Genomic DNA, 22,750 nt, shown 5'->3' on the forward strand with positions numbered 1-22,750 from the left:
GTGACTACTGCTACAAGCAAAAAAACCTGAATCATTTAAGGTGATTAGAAAAGTTGTTTCAGCCTTCAGAAACAGTGCATGGGGCGTAGGGATCCTGCAGAAAGTTTTTTCCACTAGTTTCTTCTGGATGTGAAATCACTTAATGTAGGTGGACTACACTTGGTTCTACATACTCTCTATATACATAAACAAGATATACATACACACTGTCCATCTGCACACACATATACTGTATGTGCAAATATCTACACATAAAGATACACATATCTACACATAGAAAACAGCTGCTTCATGCGTATAATACGCATACATCCAGCCATCCAAACTAAGTGGCATATATGTTGTCACCCATACTTCATGTTTTTGAACATTTTCCATTATACTGCGGTTTTCATTTCACTGTATCTTTAAAAAAAAATTTCGTACATAGTTCCTCTCATCCGTAAGTAGTTTCAGAAGATTAAATAAGGTGCAGGAAAAAAAAATTATTAGCCTGTATGTATTTAAATACACACATATTTTGTGATACTTAAAACCCAGCTACTTCAAGACTAAGTTTTAGTAAATGCACAGATTCCAATAGTAACTTAAATGGGGCATAGCCATTAACTTCATTGCCAGAAACTGGCAATATTAGGCTGTTAGCTGTGACTCAACTAAACTGCTAAATTTCTCTGAAGATACTATTTAACAATGAACAAATTGCTCACATAATCATCTTCCACACACAGACTACTGACACCATACCCTCAGATCAGTAAACATGCCACTAGCTGAAAATATTATTTTCTCCCAAACTGATTTCCTACAAATTTATTAAGGTGTTTAGCCCTAAAGTCAATGATTGAGAAATCTTTGTTGCTGTATCCCCAACACTTCCACAGCTAATACAGAAGCAGAAGGAAGGGGAAGTGGAAGACAAAGAAAAGAACAAAGGCAGGATGAGTAATTGTAAAAGGCCAAGCACATAAGAGAGTGATCAGGAGAAGAGATGTAAAGTGTATGTAGAAGAACAGCCATTAGCTGAGACAGAAGTGAAAGCTAGCAGTGAAAAGCAGGGAAGATAGCTGGAATTAATGCATATAAATTAATGGTTCTCAGCTTTCTGAAAAATCTCACCTTTCGTGCTTTAAAGTTAAAAAGAAGCAAAAACACTTTTAAACACACTGTCCGTATATCCTCTGAATGGTTGTAAAATCGGTGCACTGTACACAAGAAAAAAAAAAGCAGACATATTGCAGGCACAAGTTTGGTTATCCCTAATATAGAGAATACAGTGACCATACAGACAGTTCAGAAGTGTACAAAATTTACAATAATAAAACTATTTCACTTAAAAATAAACAAGACTAAATATGTTTCAGTAAATTGTTTATAATTCTTACTGAAATGTAGTATATTCTTAATATTTTAATTTATCAAAACTACATTATTGTGTTCAATCACATCACTTACCATTTGCAATAGGTATCAAATTTTCAGGACCACAAGAGCTAAAAATTTCATATTCAGGAATAAGAGACTTAGGACATAAAACCAAGTGCTACAGGAACAGTGACCACAGTGAAATAAAAACTATGCCCTTTTCACTTTGTACATACATGTGCCTGTAAAAATAATGTATTTGTATCTGTTACTAAAAATTTTGGCAAAATTTAAATTACAAAGTTTTTTCAATATTATAATCAATTATATGAAAGGAGATGGGATTCTTTTCACATCTCCAAACATAAAAGGATTGCCTTGAATAAGACTTGTATAGTCTATAAACGATCAATAACAAAGAAAGCTAATTTTAATTTGTTATAGTTCCACTGAAAGCTTGAATTTGTCATTACAGTAATGAAAGTCAGTCTAAATTATCAACATAATAACATTATCAAAATAATATACTCTGATGTGAAATGAAAATTATGATTGTAAATCATAAAAAAACCTTTATACCTTTGTGTATGGATAACGCACTCAAATATGAAAACATAGATTAAAATTTATCACATTTAAGGGATATAAAGGATTATGAATACGTATATGACTACACTAATATAAAGGATAGGGAGAATCCAGAACAACTCTTAAAGAAACCTGGATCTCTAAACACACATAACTTCTCATCCCATTATAAAAGAGTTCCAAACAAACAGAATTACCCAATCTGAACATTTCAAATCCTAAAGCTCAGTTTTTCCTGAACCAAGCAACACCAAGCTAGAACCCTAAAGCTGATCAATATGGTTAGACTTACTTAAATATTTAAAAACTATTGTGGATGAACTGTTCAAAACTTTGACCAAGAAACAACTATGTGTGGAAAGAAGTATAGAAAATTATGGCTGTAAAGAGTATAATAACACCTTGAGATGAGTCACACAAATTGTTCAAAAGTTAGCCTCTAATTGCCTTGGAGGACTGTACATATGTTTTCCAGGACAGATTCTGACAAACCCAAGCAAGCAGCAGCAGCAGCTCCTTGGTCAGCCCTACCAGGTGTGGGAACTTGGCTTTGTCATTTCACACAGGTGGCAGGTATCAATAGGCTCTGCAGAAAATCTTAGTAGGAGTCAAATGAGCACACTTTTATAAATTCAAAATTATTTAAAAAAAAAAAAAAATCACCAAAACCTCAGCAAACAAAAAACCCAAGCAAACAAAACAAAAAAAGCAAACAAACAAAAAAACCCAAACCAAACCAACCAAACAAACAAAAACCTCAAGATCTTATTTTAAGACACCCTCAAAGCGTCCCACGCCTCAATATGATTTTATTCCCAAAGCCTGGAGATTCACCTATTCTCAGATACTGCTAAAAGAAAATTCTGAACTTTTCAATACATGTTCTTTCCAATTATATAAAATTGGCTAAAAGAATGTTCCTCGGAATATATTTTTTAAGTGTCAATTTTGTGTACATTGACATGAAGCCGGCTAAAGCACCCTGAAAGAAAGCTAGAGATTAGCAAACAAGAAAGCAAAGTGGCTGCTGGCAAAGAAAGAATCATGTAGTCCCTGGAAGCAGAGATCAGTAGCTGTAGGCTATCCCTACAAACCAGCCGGATATATGTCAGCAACGTGTGATGCTTAGCAGCCTTGTCACACCCCACTATCTCAGGTAAACTGTTAAATATTAAACCACATGCAAGCCAACAAGGACCAGGAAAAAGCAGTAAATGCTGAACTGCACAGCTTAATAACTAAAAAAGAGTGCCAAAAAATACTGAAAATATAATTTTAATTACAAAATATACATAAACAGATAACACTGTCATCAATGATAACATAATAAGGCAGCCAAAAAGGACTAACTGCAAAGGAAGAAGAAAATGTTGACATAAAGGAAGATTTAAAGAGCGGTATATACTTTAATTTCCTGTCTAGGAAAAAAGACAGAAAAAGGAAGAAAAGAAAATGAACAATCAATCTGTAAGTATATATATAAAGAAAACTTTCAAACAAGTATTCACAGAGAAATTACAAAATTGGGTACACATTTTAAAAAAGCTACCTTATTTTAAAATACTGCTTTATGTCCTAAAGATATCCTTCACCCTGCCCATCACCTGAATTTTAAGTACCTCTCAAAATCTACCACTTTGCTTTGTATCCATATATTTAAAGTACAGTAATTATAAAATTAAATTCTCATTTTGCTAATACTGTATTAAAGTTCACTCAAAAGGAAATCAAACAATCTCATTCTACTTTGGTAAAAGAATATGAAAAAAAAAAAACAAAGACAGATGGTAACTGATGATAAAGGTATCAATGTCCTTTGTCACCTGAGTATAGTTGTATGAGGCGACTAATATTTCCCTATGTTTATCATGTTCTTCCTTTTTTTTTTTTTTTTAAGAAATATATATTCAAGTTAACAGCAAATCCAGCAACAGCAATTCTACAGGAAATACACAAGAAATGTATTACGTTGGAAGCAATGACAAAGAAATATGCTCACTGTAAGAATATTATTTTATCAAACACGCTTGAAAATTCAGTATCACACTGGATAACATTTAAGATATTAATTTTAACCTTGTTTGCTCTCTCGTGCGACTTCTCCCAATATGTTAGCTTTCACAAGCACATATTTATTCACAAGACAGCATTATTACTATAAATGTTTCAAAAATAAAAGCTTGACTTTGGTGTCTCATGAAATGATTAAATATTCTTAATGTAAAAATATACACAAATTCATACACAGAGATATAAACCAAAAAACTTCATAAGTCAAATGCACCAAAAAACTCCCACGTTTTTTTGTCCACCTTGCAGTAAAAGACACACAGTTCCAAACATTGCATTCTGTTCTGCTTTTCCAACCTATAGGTACCCAGCATCTTAAAAGACAGTGATTTGAACAAGTCTCAGCTTATATTTCCTGGATAGATATCAATATTTTTATTTTTATTCCATATGTGACTTAAAACCAAACACTTCAATGTTTGTTTTTAGATTACAGGCATAGATTTATAAGTGATATTCTAAAATGACTAAACCCTCCTTACTTATTAGTGCAGTTCTCTCAGAGAAACAGTTCTCTAAGCTCTTAGCTAAGATTCACTCTAGAAAGCATGTGAAAACATGACACTGTGGAAAAAACATGCATAATGGTTCTTATTAGCTAGGATCATCTAGCATGGCTTTTTTCCCCTCAAAAGAAAAACCACTGAGATAGAAAAAATAGGAAGTACAGTGTAAAGCCCAAATGAAGTAATGAACAACATACCAGCACACCAGGGGGGGAGGATTATTAGGAGAAATCCATTAGTTATAAAAAGAAAAGTATGTCATTAATCAAGCTAGTACTGTACAATAGTGAATAGTTAACAAATCTCTATGTTTACAGAAATTGTACTTAAAATACAAGTGGAATATCGAGAATTGCACAACTCGATCCAAAGCACATTTGTTTGTTTTCTGACTTTTAAGGTTACAGAGCATTCCTAACAGAAGTTTTCGTGTTATCTGACAAAAAGCTTGATGCTCAGGTAATGTAAATACTATTACTTTCAAAAGATGGTTTAACAAAAGGTAATGTTAATTGATTTTTATAATTGTTTAGTAAGATTTCTTAGGCTCCATCCTACTGCATATATGGAGAATCAGAAAACAAATATAAAGAATATTCAGTGACAATATTTATTAAAGGTATATGTCATTAACAGCAGAAACTAAATTTGATTTCTAACTCTTAAAATAAAGACATAAGGCTATGTAACATATCATTTCACGGTTTTTCATAATTGCCAAGTAACAGAAAAATAACATTATCAAATAGATACCATTAGCTACCTCGTTTATAATATGGGAACACAAAAACCTAAACTATGACATATGCAACACCAAAACTCAACACTACTTATATAATTTTTGAGATATGCTAAAGATTTTTCAATTTGTTTTTCTTATTGAAGCTCTTTGTTTTGCTCAGCAAGATTTATATCACTTTCATTTTCTTGGCATCCATTTTAATCTCTTACTTGTAAAAGACAGACATGTAACCTTACTTGACAGGAATGTTCTTAAAGACAAGCACAGTAGAATAGAGGTTCTTGAAAAAAGTACTGACTATGTTATGGTGTTAGATCTTTAAGGACATTTCAAGTTTCACTGTGCATTTAGTTATTTAGTTCAACCAGAAAAAGGATTTTTCCCAGGAAAAAAAGCACTGCAAACACTTTATGGAAATCTTATGTCCCTCTTCCATTGAAGTTCTCGAATTTGAGGGAGGTAAGTTTAACAACTTATGAATAAAATCAAAATGCAGGTTCTGAATAATATATTTGCTTGTTTATGCCTTAATCATTGAATTTGATTCAGCTAACAATAAAACATCTGTATTTAAATAAAGGGATTACTTTCTAATACTGCCTTGATTATCAAGACTATATTTATCACAATTAGTAGTATGTACCTATGTCTTTGCTTATCCCTCAAGCAGCATTGAACAAGAGTAAGAGATACATTAATTTCACTATGGACTTCAACATCTGAATGCCCCACAATGATCAAACCCCAGCCAAAACAAACAAAAAAAACCACCAAACTGAACCACTTCAATCAACAGACACATTGATTCCGAAATTATTTTTCTGATTTCATCAATAGTAGTTACTGCCATACACACTTCCTTAGACCATTGGTCTTCATCTCCATCATTGCTATTCATTTAATAGTTGCAGCTACATGATAAAGCAAACATTTTTGCTAAACAAACACCTCTTTACAGACACTCAGAAAAGATTATCCTCGCTCCCAAGTCCTTTTTTGGACACTATCCCGTTCCTATCAAAATTAACAGGAATACAGGCAAGTTATAGGAAAATATTTTAGATATCCTTATCACAAAAAAAAAAAAAACCCTCTTCAGACTCCTGGCCATTATATTTGTTGAGTACCACTTACAAATCACTAGGCATTTAGCCAAATATAGAATGTTTCATCAACGCCCCTGAACTGGTCTCAACAAAGCAAGGAAATTATCCAATTGATTTTAAATTTTTAAATAATTTCCAATAAAAAATTAAGTTTACTGTTTTTCCTCTTTTTCTTTATTTTCCTCTTTCACTGCAACAAAAGAATTAAGAACTGCAAATTAAGACCCTAATAAATACACACAAATAAAAGTCCACAGAAATCAACAACTGAGGTTCGTTTTGCCAAGTATTCAACCAAGATCTTTCCTCCTTGTTTTTTAAATCCTTTTGTTCATAGTTGCCTTCTCTTGAAGAGACCTAACAAATTTGTTTTCCTTCTGTTGCAGTTTTGTCTATTGCTATTATTTTTGCCTCTGTAGGGCTCCAGTAAAAATTCTCAAGGTTTCATTGTAAAATATTTTATAAATAAATGCACGGAATCCAGTTTATGTCCAGTCCTAAGTTTGTGAAATCCAGAGAATAAAGCATTGGACCAAAATAACATAACTGTAGTAATGCACTGAAGGAAAAAGGAATACAAGAGTTCTGTGTTGTCAGGGAGACTGTCTCTTGGGCACCCAAACTATGTCTTTGTGATATATCTCAAGACAACTGTTTTGTGATTTTAGCTCTAGACACTATCCCTCCTCTTTTACCTCCAGAGGTGAAGATTCAATTGCAGTCCTAAGAAATGGAACTAGCCAAGATGAAAAAGAAGACAAACTAGATCACAGTCCAGGAACTTCTGCTGTAGAGTAAGAGTCACAAGTAAAACCATAGTACAGTTCAGGCTGCCAGGGACTTACGAGCTCTCAAGTCCAACTTCCTTCCCAAAGCAGGCTCAGACCTGGCATCAGACCAGCTCCTCAGGGCTTTATCCAGTCAAGGCTTGAAAATCTCCAAGGACAGAGATGGCAAAACCTCGCTTGGTCCCACCTGCATTGCTGGGCTGTCCTCATGGGGAAAAAGGTTTTTCCTTACCTCCAGTCTAAACCTCTGTTGTTTCAACTTATGAACATTGTCTCTCATCCTTCCATGATGCACCGCTGCCAAAAGCCTGGCTCCATCTTCTTGATGACCTTCTTGTAGGTATTAGGGAAGGCTGCTGTTAGGACTCCTGAAACAATTTCTTCTCCAGACTGAACAAGCCCAGGTCCCTCAGGGTCTCCTCACACACATGTGTGCTCCAGCTCCCGACTGTCTTAGTGGCCCTCTGCTGAACTTACTCCAGTTTACAAATGTCTTTCCCATAATGGTGGGAGGGTGAGAGCAAAACGAGACAAGGATGTAGAGATTGCCTAATGAGTGTGGAGAGGGGTGGGATAATTATTTCCCTCAATTTCCTGCCTATACCCTTATTCGTACACCCCAAGAGACACTGTTGATCTTCCCTACTGCCAAGACACACTGCTGGGTCACATTCAGCCCACTGCCAACCAGGGACCCCAGGGCCTCCTCCACAGTGCTGCTTCCCAGCCACTCTGTCCCCAGCCTGTAGTCTACCGACTATTGACTGAGGGTCTGTGAAGACCTAGACAGCTGCACAGGACTGGTATTCCTCTCCCTTTTGACCAGTATATTACTGTAGAAGTAGGTTAAAAGACAGGGTTTTTTTTTTAGTGACCACTTTGGTACTAGATTTCACTAAGTAGCACAAAAATACCATGTTCATAACAGATAATCTATACATTTGTTGTAAGAAAAGATGCACTTTCTAACACTCTGTGAAGGACAGTTAACAGACTATTTGAGAAAATATACTTAATACAGAAACAGCATGATAACAGTCAGTGATGTGAAAACCAACAGTTTTACCCGTTGCCATAACACAAGTAACTCCATTTGACAAGGCTGGACCACCTAGATTGAAAAGCAATGCCCTGCTAGATGATTCTTATTCCTATGAAATTATCTGCCACATTTCTTTTGCTCATCAAGAGAAAAAACAAACAAACAAACAAACAAAACTGGAGTGCCCTAAGCATCTTCTGTTCCTTTGGTCTTATGGCAAACTTAACCATTTTCATACTAGCAGGTTAAATGCTGTAACTAGAGTACGTAAAAAGCTTTTGAATCAGTACGTGAAAGACAGAAGTACTTCATGTAGAATAAACATACTTTTAAAAACAAAATACGAATACTAGCCAATGAGAGCAGATCATTCGAGTTCAGAAGCATAGCTATAAAACAAAGTTATACTTGTGGCCAGGCAACTTGGTTTATGGAGATGACACAGCTAATTTTATTAGAGGGCTTAACATATTATCAGTCAACATCTCAATCCCTACTATTAACACCCAATTACATCTTCAAGTCATTTTTAATGGCCAAATCCTGCTATGTTGCCCTTCCTATACAACAAACTTTGGAACAAGTACTTTAGCATTTCTGATCAAAACCATCCCCCCTCACACCCTTTCCTCTATCATAGATGACCAAAACATAACTTCCAATTTCCTATCTGCCAGATACATCTGTTTTTCTGCCCTGGGCATTATACCTCTTCCTATATTATAAAACATGGGAAGAGTGTCTTATACTTTATTAAAAACATTAGTTATTTTCAATACAGGAAAAAAAATGAACTGCTGGCTCTAGCTTAACCTTCAGTAGGCTACAGATGGTCAGCCTGTTGATGTTGAGCTTTCAAGAAATTCAGCTGTGTCTGAAGAGTTACCATCCTTGGATCATAACATGTAACCAACAAAACTATGCTGACACAAGAATTCTTGAGTATCCAAAACTTACGACTGTGCTGAGGACACAAGCCATTAAGAGCTGCTGAGATTTACAGCACTGAGTTGTTCCAGGTCCCAACCATATGTCATCCTGAAATCAAGCAGTGGGAACCCTTAAAAGGCAGTCTTACACATGCAAAGTAATCCTAAAACTCACCTTCATCCCAGTTGCCTGAAATATGTTTGTGATACACAACTTGTGACTCAAGAACACATGAAGAATATATCTTCATTAGGTCATGAAAGTTGGTCACTGCACTGAAGTCATGATCCTGTGTCTAGCTCTTCTCTTAAGACAAGAAATGTCAGTTTCTTCAGAATTCAATCAGGAAAAATATATACTAAAGTAAGGACAAGCAGTGAAAATACTGAACACCTTCAAGCCCCATTAAAGACAGGAAACTTGACTCAGTGGCTCGTATCAGGATCATGGCAGGTAATTTCAGTATCTGAAATTTAAATCTTAGTAAGACCTGCCTCCCTAAACAACTATTGATATAAGATGGTAACTGAAATCTGAATATCCCAGACCACACAAGTTCAGAAGGTTATACTGTTTGAGTACTGACCATCTGGATGACTTGAAACAACAGCATTAAAAAACCCACACCAAACAGCTGCAACTGAACCAGTATAAAAACACAACCTTTAAAATACTAGGAGAAGCTCTGTTCCATAAACCCAAATGACTACTTGCGTGATAATTTATGTTACTGCTTTGTAGGACAAACTCTAATTCTCAGTCTATTGCTAAGAAACCTTCCCTTGGTTTGACATAAATTTGCTAGTGAAGTGTACTTCAGTCACAAAACCAGAATTCTGTGAACCAGCCTGAGATTTGGAAAACCCTACGCCTCTCTCAGCTCCACATAACTACAGACCCAGTGCACCAAAACCTTTACAAATTTACCTGCCCCCTATTGTTCCTTAAAATACCCTGTCAGGACTACGCTCCTTACAGTACAAAGGAGTTTCAGAGAGTTGGAGAAAAATAGAGCAACTCGGGACAACCGTCAGTCAGAAAGCACCTGGAAAGAGACAATACCATGAAGAGTTGTACTTTCACCTTAGCTCATTCACACTTGCTTTACTTCAAAACCCAGAATCCAATCACAAAAGTATTTCTACAAAATAAGGGAATGGAGCCATACTTCTGTGCTACATACCTTCATTCTAGAGCTAAGCATGTTTTACTCCCTAAAACAACCATAAGGATGGTACAGCTCACAGAAGAGTTTTCACGCCTTTCAGAAAGTCCAAAGAATAATCTTCCTAGAATTTATAGGGAATTGCTATTACTATTACACAGAATCAACTCTGAGGAGTTAAAAATGCACTGGATTCTACATTTTTCCATTTACTAAATCTGATAGAAAACAACAAAATGAATATGGAAGAGTTATTTATCAACTCTTTTGCAAACTGCAACTCAGTTGAAGAGCTTTAACACAGAGTGGACCAAATAAAATAGAAGTGAACTATATACTAAACAGAAACCCACATGTTGACATGAGCTTAGCAACCACATGCTCAACAAACTAGCATGTCACTTTCACCTCATGGATAACAGTTAATTTGATAAGTCAGCTATTATGCAGGTAATTCAACTGCTCCTCACTAGCCAAGGCTAACACAACTTTAAATACAGCCAGACCTTTCTGCAGAAGTAATCTAAATAGTTTTCATAAATCATATATTAATTTCATAAATGGGTGTAATAGTTTGTAAAGCTATAGATATTTAGTTAAACATTAACTTTCTATAACTTAACTAACTGTAAAATGTGTATGATCTGATCATTAAATTATTTTAATTTTTTAATCAGAAATTTTGAGTAAATTTACTTTAAAAATGGTGATTCTAGAACAACTATTTTCCTAAAAAATACTTTGAAAAGCAAGCATGGGGTTATAATTAAGGCAAGTTTTAAGTTTTAAGGCAAGCTTTTTTTCTTTACTGTATCTTTCCAAATTCTTCAAGAGACCGAAAGCAATTAACATTGAATCCCAATAATAAACACAGTATGTAACAACTTAACCGGAAATACAAGTTAACAATCCTTTGTATACAGCCTTCCTAATGGAAGAACTATGATATACATCTCATCAATAGGAATGTGGAGTAGGAAACATTCTTCCTTCACTAAATCTGTAACTCTGTTGTCTCTCCTGCTTATGTCAAGCTACAGAACAATAAAGAGATAAGAGTACAGCACACATCTTATTGGAAAAGAAGCAGTTAGGGCTCTAAATACAGAATTCTGAAAACTTTTTGCAACAGTTAAACAGAAGGTGAATCTTCAAATTTATGAGACATTTAACCTAAGACAGAAATCCTGACAGTCACCACTCCTTCCAATGGCAAGAGAACTACAATTATTTTGTTATTTTTGCTGTCACCTACCTATAATGAGTAGACTTAGTCCTCCTTAGTAAATACTAGTTATTTTTTGTAGTTCAAGTCATCTAAGACTTGCCCTGTCAAAGTGCACTCTCAGCTGTTTGCAGTGCAGAACGCTACCAAGAAAGAAGGAAGAAAAAGCTCAGGTGGTAGTATCTCATTTTGTTTAGATGAGGCTACACAGACCAATAGCAACTTTGTAAATGCTTTGTGGATCATGTGCAACAGGTCACACTGAAAGACACTAGCTCAAATTCACAATCCTGGTCATCTAATCCACTGGAAAGTAAACCCTTCAGATAGCCTATAAACATCCAATAACATTGTCAGATTAAGGGAGCCACGTAAGCAAGACTGCCCTCCCTTCTCCGCCCCTGATTTAGGTACATTTTGCGGGGGGAAAGAAAATCAGACCAAAGGTACTCCAGAAACAATATACAATGCATCACCTGAAAATTCAGCAGACATGAACTAGCTCATTGGAGCTCAAAATGTATTTTCAAATTTTAGCTCCACAGAAGCATAATAAATAGCTATCTATAAGCTTAATAACTGTGTTGTAAGTAGTTCTGGCTCAGAATCCTATTACACTTTTTCAATTCTTTGTAAGGGAAGTATAGTTAACAACACACAAAAAGACATAATCAGACAAGAAAACAGAACACCTTAAGTGAAGTAGAATAAACTGACTTAATGGCACCTGCAAAGTGACATACTGCACCTTTTAACAGATTTGTTTCTATTTCTACTTTGCAATGTTGCATGATATAACTACACTGAGCTTAAGTGTTTAGAAAACATCCCTAAGGTGGTATGTGAGAGAAAACACAGTCAGATTAATTATTATGAGGTAATAAAACAGAAGAGAGAGGACATTTACTTGGTAGATAAACAGTAAACACGGCTTTAGGTCATTAGTTGTAGTGGTAGCATCCAAAGCCTGAACAAAATCTAAAGACATGGCTCTTGCCTTAAAGACCTTATAAACTTATTTGAAATAAGACTTCAATAAGAAAATTAAAGAACTAAAGAAATTGTTCACTCAGAGAAGGTCTAAGAAGCTGAAATATATTCCATGTACTGGGTCGACGGGTGGATGAAACGACCTTCAAAAATAGTGCTAGATATTTTTCTCCTCTCATTAATGAATGAATAAAAGTCACAAATGTTACAAGTACACTCAAATTTAGTGATTAATATACCATTTTTGGATGTCAGGTAAGAATTCAAACAAGACAGGCTAGAAATAAGTTAGGAATTTACAGAGAAAGTCTGAATTGCTAGAATTTAAACTTCCAAGCCTCATTAAAATTTTTATTGGAAATTCCTTTATTAAATACAACTTACAATATAGTCCATCCACCACCTCTTGATTTTGGGCCACTAAATCTGAAGTTAGGGGACCAAAGACAAACAACTTTTCGTGGTGGAACAGGAAAAACAACTAAAGGTAATGTGCAAAACCAAGTAATTTAAGGTGTACTATCCCAGCTCCGGCCTGTACCTTTTCACATGTTTCCAAAGGGAAATTACACTGAACTAGACACCATTATGCAACCATGCGCACAAAAAAGCATTGCCTTGTTAATCTTACAGTGTATAGAAAAACAAGATATTATTAAACTACAGAAGTTACAACAATGAAATTCTAATCTGTCGGGTTCGTATATCCATAGAGAAATTTTTCAAATGAAACACCGTAGTACTCATTAAGTATGCAGAGGATACTACTTTTATACCGTTTTTTTTCTGGCTTGGGGGCAGAGGGTGGGGCGGCATGGTGTTGTTTTGGTTGGTTGTTTTTTGGGGTTGGTTTTCTTTTTTTTTGGGGGGGGGGGTGGGGGGGGGAGGGGCGGACTGTGTGTCTGTCCCAGAACTGAGGATGGAGAAAGATAACTATCCTAATCAACCAAAGTTTCTGTCTCTTTTCCAATTCAGATGTAAACAGGTAAGCTTCAACCTCAGTTTCATCCAGGAAGAGTTTCAGGGAGAAAGAAAAAAAAAAAAAAAAATCTATATACAGCAACGTGTTTTTTAAAAAGCATTCAGCTATAAATGAACAAGTTACATAAAATCTGAATATAGGCCTATAAATGAAAAATGTAACATACAATAAATGTCAATCCAAAATGCATGTGTCTCTCAGGTAGTTTCATTTAGCTTTTCAGATCAGCAATAATTTACTTCAGTAAGTATAAACTGTTTCAGCTATATGCTATATAGACATAATTTACATATAAATATTTGTTCTCTTTCAATGAACAGAGATTGCATATATTTATATACACACACATACACACACACAGACATACTCGGATATGGAACAGCCCATTTCTTCCATGATTTTAGCATAATATTGCCAAAATAGTAAGTTTGCTATACTGCAATGCACAGAAAAAAGCAGAAAAAATTCAGTAAGATTTATTCAAATCCCATATACATTATCAGTGTATTTCAATAAAAGAATTTTTAAAATTTTAGAATTTTCTTTCCTTTTTGTATTTCAAATAGCATAGCACCCTCTGGTGCATCTATTAGAAAGAAAATAACTAAGAATAAACACCAGTCATTGTTATAAAAAAGATAACATTAAAAAAAAAGAAAAAAGGAACCCTTAGAAACAAAAAATGCCTAATAATTTTTAGAAATCAAATTTCAATTTCATTCTTTCTTATTAAAATATTTTATAACTGAGGAAATTATAACTATTGAAGAATAAAATAAAAAAAGAAGAAAACTGCAAGTGTGCTAAAATAGAAGGGTACCAGAAAAAAAAGACAGAATTTTGAAACTAATCCTGTGTTCTTAATAACAGGCCATTTTTGTTAAAAAATATTCTTAAGTGAAATATTCTTTAAAAAAAAAAAAAGAAAAGGTAAGTAATTTAGTGAAACAAAATGACGATTCACGCAATACAACTGCTCTTGGTCTTGCAAGAATGAAAATTTTTAGGACTACAGCTATCCACACAGTCATAAGCCGCTAAATTTCACACCCAAATAGTCACATCTCCTTTAAAAGTCCAATGAGAAAAGAATTTAAAAATAACATGATTGTACTATATGGAACATTTCAAACTCTGAGATGACATGTTAACTATTAAAACACACCTAGTCACTAGCAAAATAACTTCCTACAAAAGTACATTTTGCTAATCACAAAAGAAGAGATCACCACCTGCTTTAGGCAGCTCTTTTGTAAACCTCTGGAAGTCTCAACACAATGCACAAGAAATGAAAGTGACACCTGTTTAAATCAGCCATCTGTCCCTAACAAACTAGATTTAGCCAAATCAATATATGTACTGCTCCTTAAATTTCCAAAGTACGGGTATACATAGCATCTGTGAGAAAAAAGAAGTATTGTTATGATTGACAACCAACTTTACCAGAAATATGGAAATAATAAACTTGTGGCTAACAGATAATCATCATCTTAAACATTAGCCTATTCATTTTCAAAGCCTCATTTATTTTTCAGCCTTCATTCTTAGTAAAAAAATAAGTAGTTTCATTCATAATTTAAAAACATACTGCTTTTGGTATTCTAATACATTAATTTGACAAAGTTTGATTTTGAAATGGAACCCCAACTACAAGAACACTATAGTACCACTGATAACTTATTTTTGATTCTGTCTGTATTTGTTATTTCAACTGAAAATAATTTTTAAAAGGACTTTAAGAGCCACATATCTTATATTTTTAAAAGCCTATTCATTTTTTAAGTATTCCACATGACAATACCTGCAGCTGGTAAGCTTTTGGAGAACTGTAGGTAAAAATACAACTAATATGGAATATTTTAAGAGGGAAAGACTCCTTTCATAAGGGGACAAAGTAAAGCATGAAAACCAGAAACACTAGCTAGAACACCAAAAGAAACTGCAATGATAAAAGATTATTGCATTTTAGATACTTGCTTATGTTTCGAGTAAGAAGAGAGGAAAACAGTTAACAGCATTCCCTCTCAATATGAAGTTTAGTAAATGTAAAGAAACAGCAACATTTATTTCTGTAGACAGTTTTGTGATTAACAAACTACCGTATCAGGCGGGAACAAGAAATGGAATACTGCTAACAAAGCTGAACCTAATTATCAAATAAAGTACCCTAACTTTAAACTCTTTAAAAGCATTGTACCTTTGATTCCCATTTCATTTACCTACACTACATTACTGAAAGGGTTTCTCCACAGCAGCACAATGTAGGCTAGCTCGCTAACAACACAACAGAGCATATGATTCAGATAGGCTCATTAGGATATGCTGAAACACAATTAGATAGTTACACAGTCTAAGTCACGAAAACCAATGAATAAAAAAATCGCAAGCCACCTGATTTTCAAACACTGGTTAACAGCACAAACACCAACTATTTTGATAGCTGCAGGCATTAGGGAATCAGAACGTATAATGCAGATCTCATCTGTGATCTTTACAGTATTTCAGAGAGAATAAAGAGTCAATACTTTTCTTAGTAAAGTCCATAATATTAAAAGAAGTGATTATAGCTGCATTATTATTTTCTAAATTGCAGCCACTGCCTAAAGAAAATGTGGATAAATACTACTGAAAAGGTCTTCGTTTTTAGACAAAATTATGTACTTTTAATCTGATTTTTAAGAAACATCTGTACGTCTCCTGACAGAGTTAAAACAGAAAGTTTGTCTCATAGCCTATGCACGCACTTTACTTTGCTACCAGGCGTCTGGATACATGTTCTGCAAAGGCAGATTTCATCACGCAGGAAGGATTCCATCCCGAGTAGTAGTCTGTCCCGCTGTAAGAGGGCTACTCAAGAAAGGCATGGTGCAGAACTGACATCTTCTCTTTTCAACAACAGTAGATGCCAGGAATGATTTCACAACCAATGAATCGCATAAACTACCCAATTAAACTAATAACAAATACATTAAGATTTAAATGTGCCGTATGATTGATACAGTACTACAACTTATACCGCAAATTCTTAAAGTCTTTAGAGCTTCTTTGACAGCAGGACGTAGAAAATTAGCACTCAGTGGTTTCATCTTGACTAAAATCATAAAAAGATGACAATGTAGAGACCTCTGGTCATTACTCAAAATAATGTATTTTCTAAGTTGTTGTTGGCCCATGAAATATACATTAAAAAAAAAAAAAAGATAGATCCAATATGCCTTAGCTCAAGAAATATTAATATCAACAATGCACTAACTACTTAGCATGCTTTGTAGTTGATAGCTGCTTGGAAAAATTGCCCTTGTCACATTCATTGGTAGTTCCAATGTGAGACAAATGAGTATATTGTTGCTGAAATTGTAATGAGAAACCCTGCATTTTACACAGGTTTCTACAGATATAAAAATAGAAAAAGTCTATATACAATTAAAATGTAGGTTTTAGATTAAAAACAAGAACATCCTTTTTCCTAACTATTTTATTAAATAAAGCAATAAGGAAATAAATAAGTCAACACTTCAAAAAGAAAAAAGCTTGCCACAATGACACAATTTGACAAGTCAAAGGGGAGAGTGCAACTGCATATGGAGATGTTAAAAGAGAATTTCATTGCCATAATAGATGCCAAAAATTCACTTTATCCAAAAGAATTAAAAAGTATATAAAGTATGATTTGATGTCACTGACAATACACATGTTTAGACCTTAATAAGCAATCATAAAAAGGATGAAGAAAACAAGCATTTTGGATTGAAAAAAAAAATGCAAACCATCCTCATTAATAACACAATTTCTACTATAGCTCCTTGAGGGGTAAAAAGCTGCCTCTTCCCTCTTTCCCAAACGTACTCTTGAAATACAGCAGTAATAACAAAATCACAAAGACTTTTTTTTTTTTTTAAAATACTGTTTCTTGTTTTCTCCTTGCTTTGCTCCTCAACACACAAACTCGCAGTCAATATCTTGAATTTCCTTCATTGGGAAGAGTTTAAGGAAACTGAAATGGATTCTCTCCACATGAACATAACTCACTGTGCATAAACTAGATCTACACATGCACTGTTCCATACTACACTGGCAGTATGAAAGCATCATTTAAAAAATAATCCCCTGCAGAAGGAGTGCAAGAAGAAAAAAAAACCTGCTACACTGTATGTGTATGGGTATTGAATAAACAAAAAAACACTCCACAATACAAAGAAAATACAGCTCGTACTAAAATAAGCAGCAACATTAATCATGAATAAAAGAAAAAATTACATGGCTACATAAAGCACAGAAAAGTGATCGATACGATCGATAACACGAGAGTCTCATTAAAAGATATAGCAAGTTCACAGAAATCTGCAACATTTAGCAGTTGCACCAAATCAGAACTAGGCCCCTATAAGTGAATGGGGAAAACCACCCCCTGCTCTCAGTGTGCTACAGGATCCGTCTCTGGCTGCATCTTTCCTCCCACCCCCACGGTTTTTCGGGTTTAAAGTAAGTAGCGTTAGACTGTGGCCGGAGCCTTGTTCCACGATTTCTACATTCCCCCATCCGTACAAACGAGAGACCAAGTAAGATGCATACCCACCGCATCCAAGCAATTGTCCTGGAGGTCCCAGAAGCGTGCCGCCGTCCCCATCACCGCCAAGCCTCTCTTCCTCCTCACTTCGCACCGCGGCCAGCTCCCCTCCCCGCCCGACAGACACCCCCATCCCAACCGCCCCTCTCAAGAACGCGCTCCCCACCCAACCGAAAAGTACACCCAGGGGCAGCGGGGCCGGGGCCGGGGCCGGGGCCGGAGCGAGGCGGGGAGGGGGACGGGGAAGAGGAACAGGGAGGCGGAGGCGGCGGGGGAAAGCGGGGGAGCCGGGGGGGCGACCCACGTCCCCCTGGCTGCACCGCAACCAACCGCGCAGCCCAAGGGAGCAGCCCCGGCCCGGATGCTGCGGGGAGGGGGGAGGCAGCGGCTGGGGGAGGGAGCGCGGAGGGAGGGCCGGCGGCCGCCCGACAAGCATATTCACCTGGGCTGAGGCGGGCTGTGGTGGTGTTCCCGCTGTCGTTGCTGCTGGCGGTGGCTGTTGTTGTTGTTGTTGTTGTTGTGGGTGACGATGAGGAAGGGGGTGAGGAGCAGCAGCAGGAGGAGGAGGAGGAGCAGGAGAGGAGCGGTTGTTGTTGATGGGTAACAGTCGCCAGGACTACGGTGACTATGGCGCTTGATTCACAAGGCAACGGTTGCTATAACTCACAAAAGGGAGAGCGAGCGAGAGAGGAGGAGGCGGCGGCCCAGCCGGAGAGGCCCGGAAGAGGCGGGGCCTGCCCTAACGGACGGCGCCGGGGCGGGCGGGGGCGGCTCCGTCGGCCAGGCCGGGCAGCGCCTGGGCTCCTGTGCCGCGCCCGGGCCGCCGGCGCTGGCGGGCGGACGCAGGGGCGGCGGGGAGGCGGCGGGGCTGCCGGCGGCGGGGGCGGCTGGCGGCGCCGGGCCCGCGGCGAGGGGCGTGGCCGCGCGGGTGCTGCCTGGGCCGGGCCGGCGGCCGCCTGACGCCACTTCCGGCAGGCGGGGAGGAGGGGGCCCGGCTGCGGCGCTGGCCGCCGCGGGGGTCGCAGCGCACCGCACAGCGCAGTGCCCGCCGGCGGGCGAGGGGGCCGCCGCCAGGCGGGACGGGCAGGAAGTTGGGCCCGGCGGCGGTTGCTCGCCCCCTCCCACCGCCGCTTGCCACAGGCGCCCCACGCCTCCTTCCCTCGGAAAATGGCAGCGAGGAGCCGCTGGCGGAGGGGGAGCTGCCCGGCTGCCGCCATTTTAAGGCGGGAGGGACGGCGGCGGCCGGGCCCGCAGCCCTGTGGCTCTGCGGTGGCCCTGCCCGCCCTGGGCTTCTCCGGCGGGCAGACCCAAGGCCACGCTGTGGCCGAGCCAAAGCCCTGGGGCGCCCGGTGGCCGCTCTGGGTCCACTCGGCCTTGCTGCGCGGGCGGGCCTCGACCCCTGTGCAGGCGGTGGGGCCGTGGAGGCCGTGGTGCAGTGCTGACACGGAGCTGTGAAAACCGGCAGCTGTCTTCCTGGCAGTTTGTGTCTCAGTTGTGGGTGTGCACTTGGGGGACAGGTGATGTGGAGGTGTAGGTGGTTTTCTGGCTACGTACAATGTCCACCTGTCTAATGGCAGCTACAGTGTCTCGCTCTAGTCCCAGTGCATCCCTATCTGCAGCTCTTTACTAACCTGCAAGGTATCTCTGCAGCCCTATACATAGCTGCTGCTGTCTGTGTAGCTAGTAATGCTTGCCTGTAATCTCTGTGAACCACGCAATTCCCTCATGACCGTTACCTGTGTACTGATCTGTATCCTCACGTTTTGTTACCAGCACATGGTTTAACAATCTTGACACCTTTCTCATACCTGTCGCTATAAGCACCTGACATTTGCTCACATACATACCCTACAACCACTCCACTACAGCTGTACCTGCAGGAACAGATCAAAATTGTTCTTGCATGCCACAGAAGCATTTTCAAAACATTAATAGGTTTACTGTGATTTTCAGGGCCCCATGTAACTATAACAGCCGTAACAACTATTTGCAAAACATACTGAAAAATCTGTAAGTATATAAAAATAAAACCTTAACTGACGGAGCTTTAAGTCTATAACAGAACAATCTTGCATTAATAAAACTGTGCACTTTTACAGCTGAAGCTATGTCCTACTACTTCCTCCTGTGGTACCTAATCTTCCTGAGATGCTAAGCTGGTAACTGCTCTGCTGGGGTCTTCAACCTCAGCGGATGTCTGGGTGTTTTAAGATCTCAGACCCACTCACTTGCAACAGTAGCCTTGTCAATCAGAAACACTAAGATGAGACACAACCATAAGCAATCTAATTTAATAACTATACATAGCAATGCATTTAAGCAGTGAATTCATTTGACGGTAAAAGATATTTTGATGAGCATCTTTCATTCTGTCTATCCAGCAAATACAGGTAGTTTTATTTAGCTGTTAATACATTGAAAGGCTTGAGGATTTGTGTTTTCATTGAATTTTAAAGTTCATGTGAACAATGTAAAGGACAAAAAGGCGCGTTGGACACTGAGTATTTTTACCAGAAAATTGTTGCCAGCGTGATGTGACTCAATACCATGGTAAAGCTTTAGCAACATTCATCTCATCCATGTTGCTAAAGAAGGTGTTGCTCTTAAGTTTGTTACTTCTTGATACTGTACTGTCTTTTCTGTTGTGTCAGTTGTCACATACTTATTTGCTTGGCAAGATGAACACAGCGAGCTGTGGTAAATGTCATAAAGTTGAAGGATAAAAGCACTGTGCTGATTATTTGTGTTATTAAATCATGGAACTTTATGTGTTTGTGGGGAAAGAACAAATCAAACCCAATTCAGGCCTTGGCAGAAATTTAAAATACACGCATAGAAATATCACTATACTTCTTTCCTTGAGCTGGTATATTTGCAGAATATTTTAGTCTATACCAGCATTTCAGTCTATAAATACATGATCACTTGCTGTGTCAGAAAGAGGGTAGTAGCTACTTTTGTTACAGGGAAATTATTTAACCACTTCAATGTTTTGATGCTTCCATCTATGAAATTAATTTGCAGAATGTCGTGGTTTAACCCCAGCCAGCAACTAAGCACCACACAGCCTCTCGCTCACTCCTCCACCAGTGGTATAGGGGAGAGAATCGGAAGGGTAAAAGTGAGAAAACTTGTGGGTTGAGATAAAGACCATTTAATAAGTAAAACAAAAGCCCTGCATGCAAGCAAAGCAAAACCAGGAATTCATTCAGTACTTCCCATTGGCAGGCAGGTGTGCAGCCATCTCCAGGAAAGCAGGGCTCCATCATGCATAGTGGTTACTTTAGGAAGACAAACGCCGTAACTCTGAATGTCCCCCCCTTCCTTCTTCTTCTCCCAGCTTTACATGCTGGGCGTGACGTCATACAGTGTGGAATAGCCCTTTGGTCAGTTGGGGTCAGCTGTCCTGGCTGTGTCCCCTCCCAACGTCTTGTGCACCCCCAGCCTGCTCGCTGGTGGGGTGGGGTGAGAAGCAGAAAAAGGCTTTGGCACTGTGTGAGCACTGCTCAGCAGTAATGAAAACATCCTATATTATCAACACTGTTTTCAGCACAAATCCAAAACATAGCCCCATACTAGCTACTATGAAGAAAATTAACTCTATCCCAGCCAAAACCAGGACACAGAAATACCCACTTAGATCAGTCAGGGCCTAATGGAAACTGAAGTTCCTTTTCAAATAATTTCAAATACATTTCTACAAATTTTTAGCTCAAAATTTTAACAATTTGTTATTTATCAAAGAACACATATCTTAATTTTTGAAGATGATATCTTTTTTTTTAACTTGTCAACAGTTAAAGAACACATATCTTAATTTTTGAAGATATTATCTTTTTTTTAACTTGTCAACTTATTGCAAGATAATCAATAAAAACATTCGATCACTTCATAGAACTTCTGTAACTAACAACACTATTAAACAACCTGCCAAATTGAAATATGAAAGCGCTATTGATTAAAAGTTGTTGTATTATTAAAAGCCTTGTATTTTATATTTAGATGCAGCATATACTGTATATCTCAAAATAGTTTTATGCCTACTTATGTGGATAAGGAATAATCAGAATATAATCAAAGTTTTTCACCAGTGAACTAAAACAGGGTTGGACAGAAGTTGCTCATGTACTTTGAAAAGTATCACTTTTTGTTGTCAGAATCAAAACTTTAATGCCTCTGAAAAAGAATTGGTTTCATATGCAGGAATTTATACTGCAGTTTTTTATGTTGAGAATGATAATGGAAGAAAGGCTATTCCTATGAACTACTTTTTTTCTGATACAAGATTTATAATGCTTTCAGTTTTTGATCTTCAGCAGAATTGCGTTACAATCCCTCAGGACTTTTCCAAAGTACAGAGTCTTGTAGAGTTTGGATATTTTTTATAAGGTCATAATTAGCCTGCCTAGTAATCTCATATAACATAGCCCACTTTTTGTTAAGTCCATTTTATAGGTTGTTTGTGTTTCCAAATGGTTTTCAGATACAGTCTGTCATTTGTAGCATATCTGAAACACACCATAAGGCATTCCTATTAGCCATGTTGTGCAGAAAACAATATATATCTTATGAAACAGTGTAAAGACAATAGAAAATACTAAAGTAAAGTGTGGAAGAGCATTCCAACTGATTCAGACCATGGGTACATCTAATCCAGTATTCTTATTGGCCCAGTTAGTATAAG

General features: G+C 37.6%; 1 protein-coding gene across 4 annotated transcripts in view; it reads right to left on the reverse strand.

The window, feature by feature from the left end:
* Positions 1–18,720, reverse strand: part of RFX3 (regulatory factor X3) — a 128,436-nt gene extending 109,716 nt beyond the window's left edge. For 3 of the 4 annotated variants that reach the window (XM_082337561.1, XM_082337560.1, XM_082337563.1), the window contains exon 1: positions 18,076–18,475. In XM_082337561.1, coding sequence (XP_082193687.1) covers positions 18,076–18,199 — 124 coding nt within the window. In that variant the 5' untranslated portion in view covers positions 18,200–18,475. Of the gene's footprint in view, positions 1–18,075; positions 18,476–18,508 lie in introns of those variants that run through there. The other variant, XM_082337562.1, reaches the window with a different exon arrangement.
* Positions 18,721–22,750: the final 4,030 nt, after the last annotated feature.

Source organism: Platalea leucorodia (assembly GCF_965183815.1).
Source record: "Platalea leucorodia genome assembly, chromosome: Z".
NCBI lineage: Eukaryota > Metazoa > Chordata > Aves > Pelecaniformes > Threskiornithidae > Platalea > Platalea leucorodia.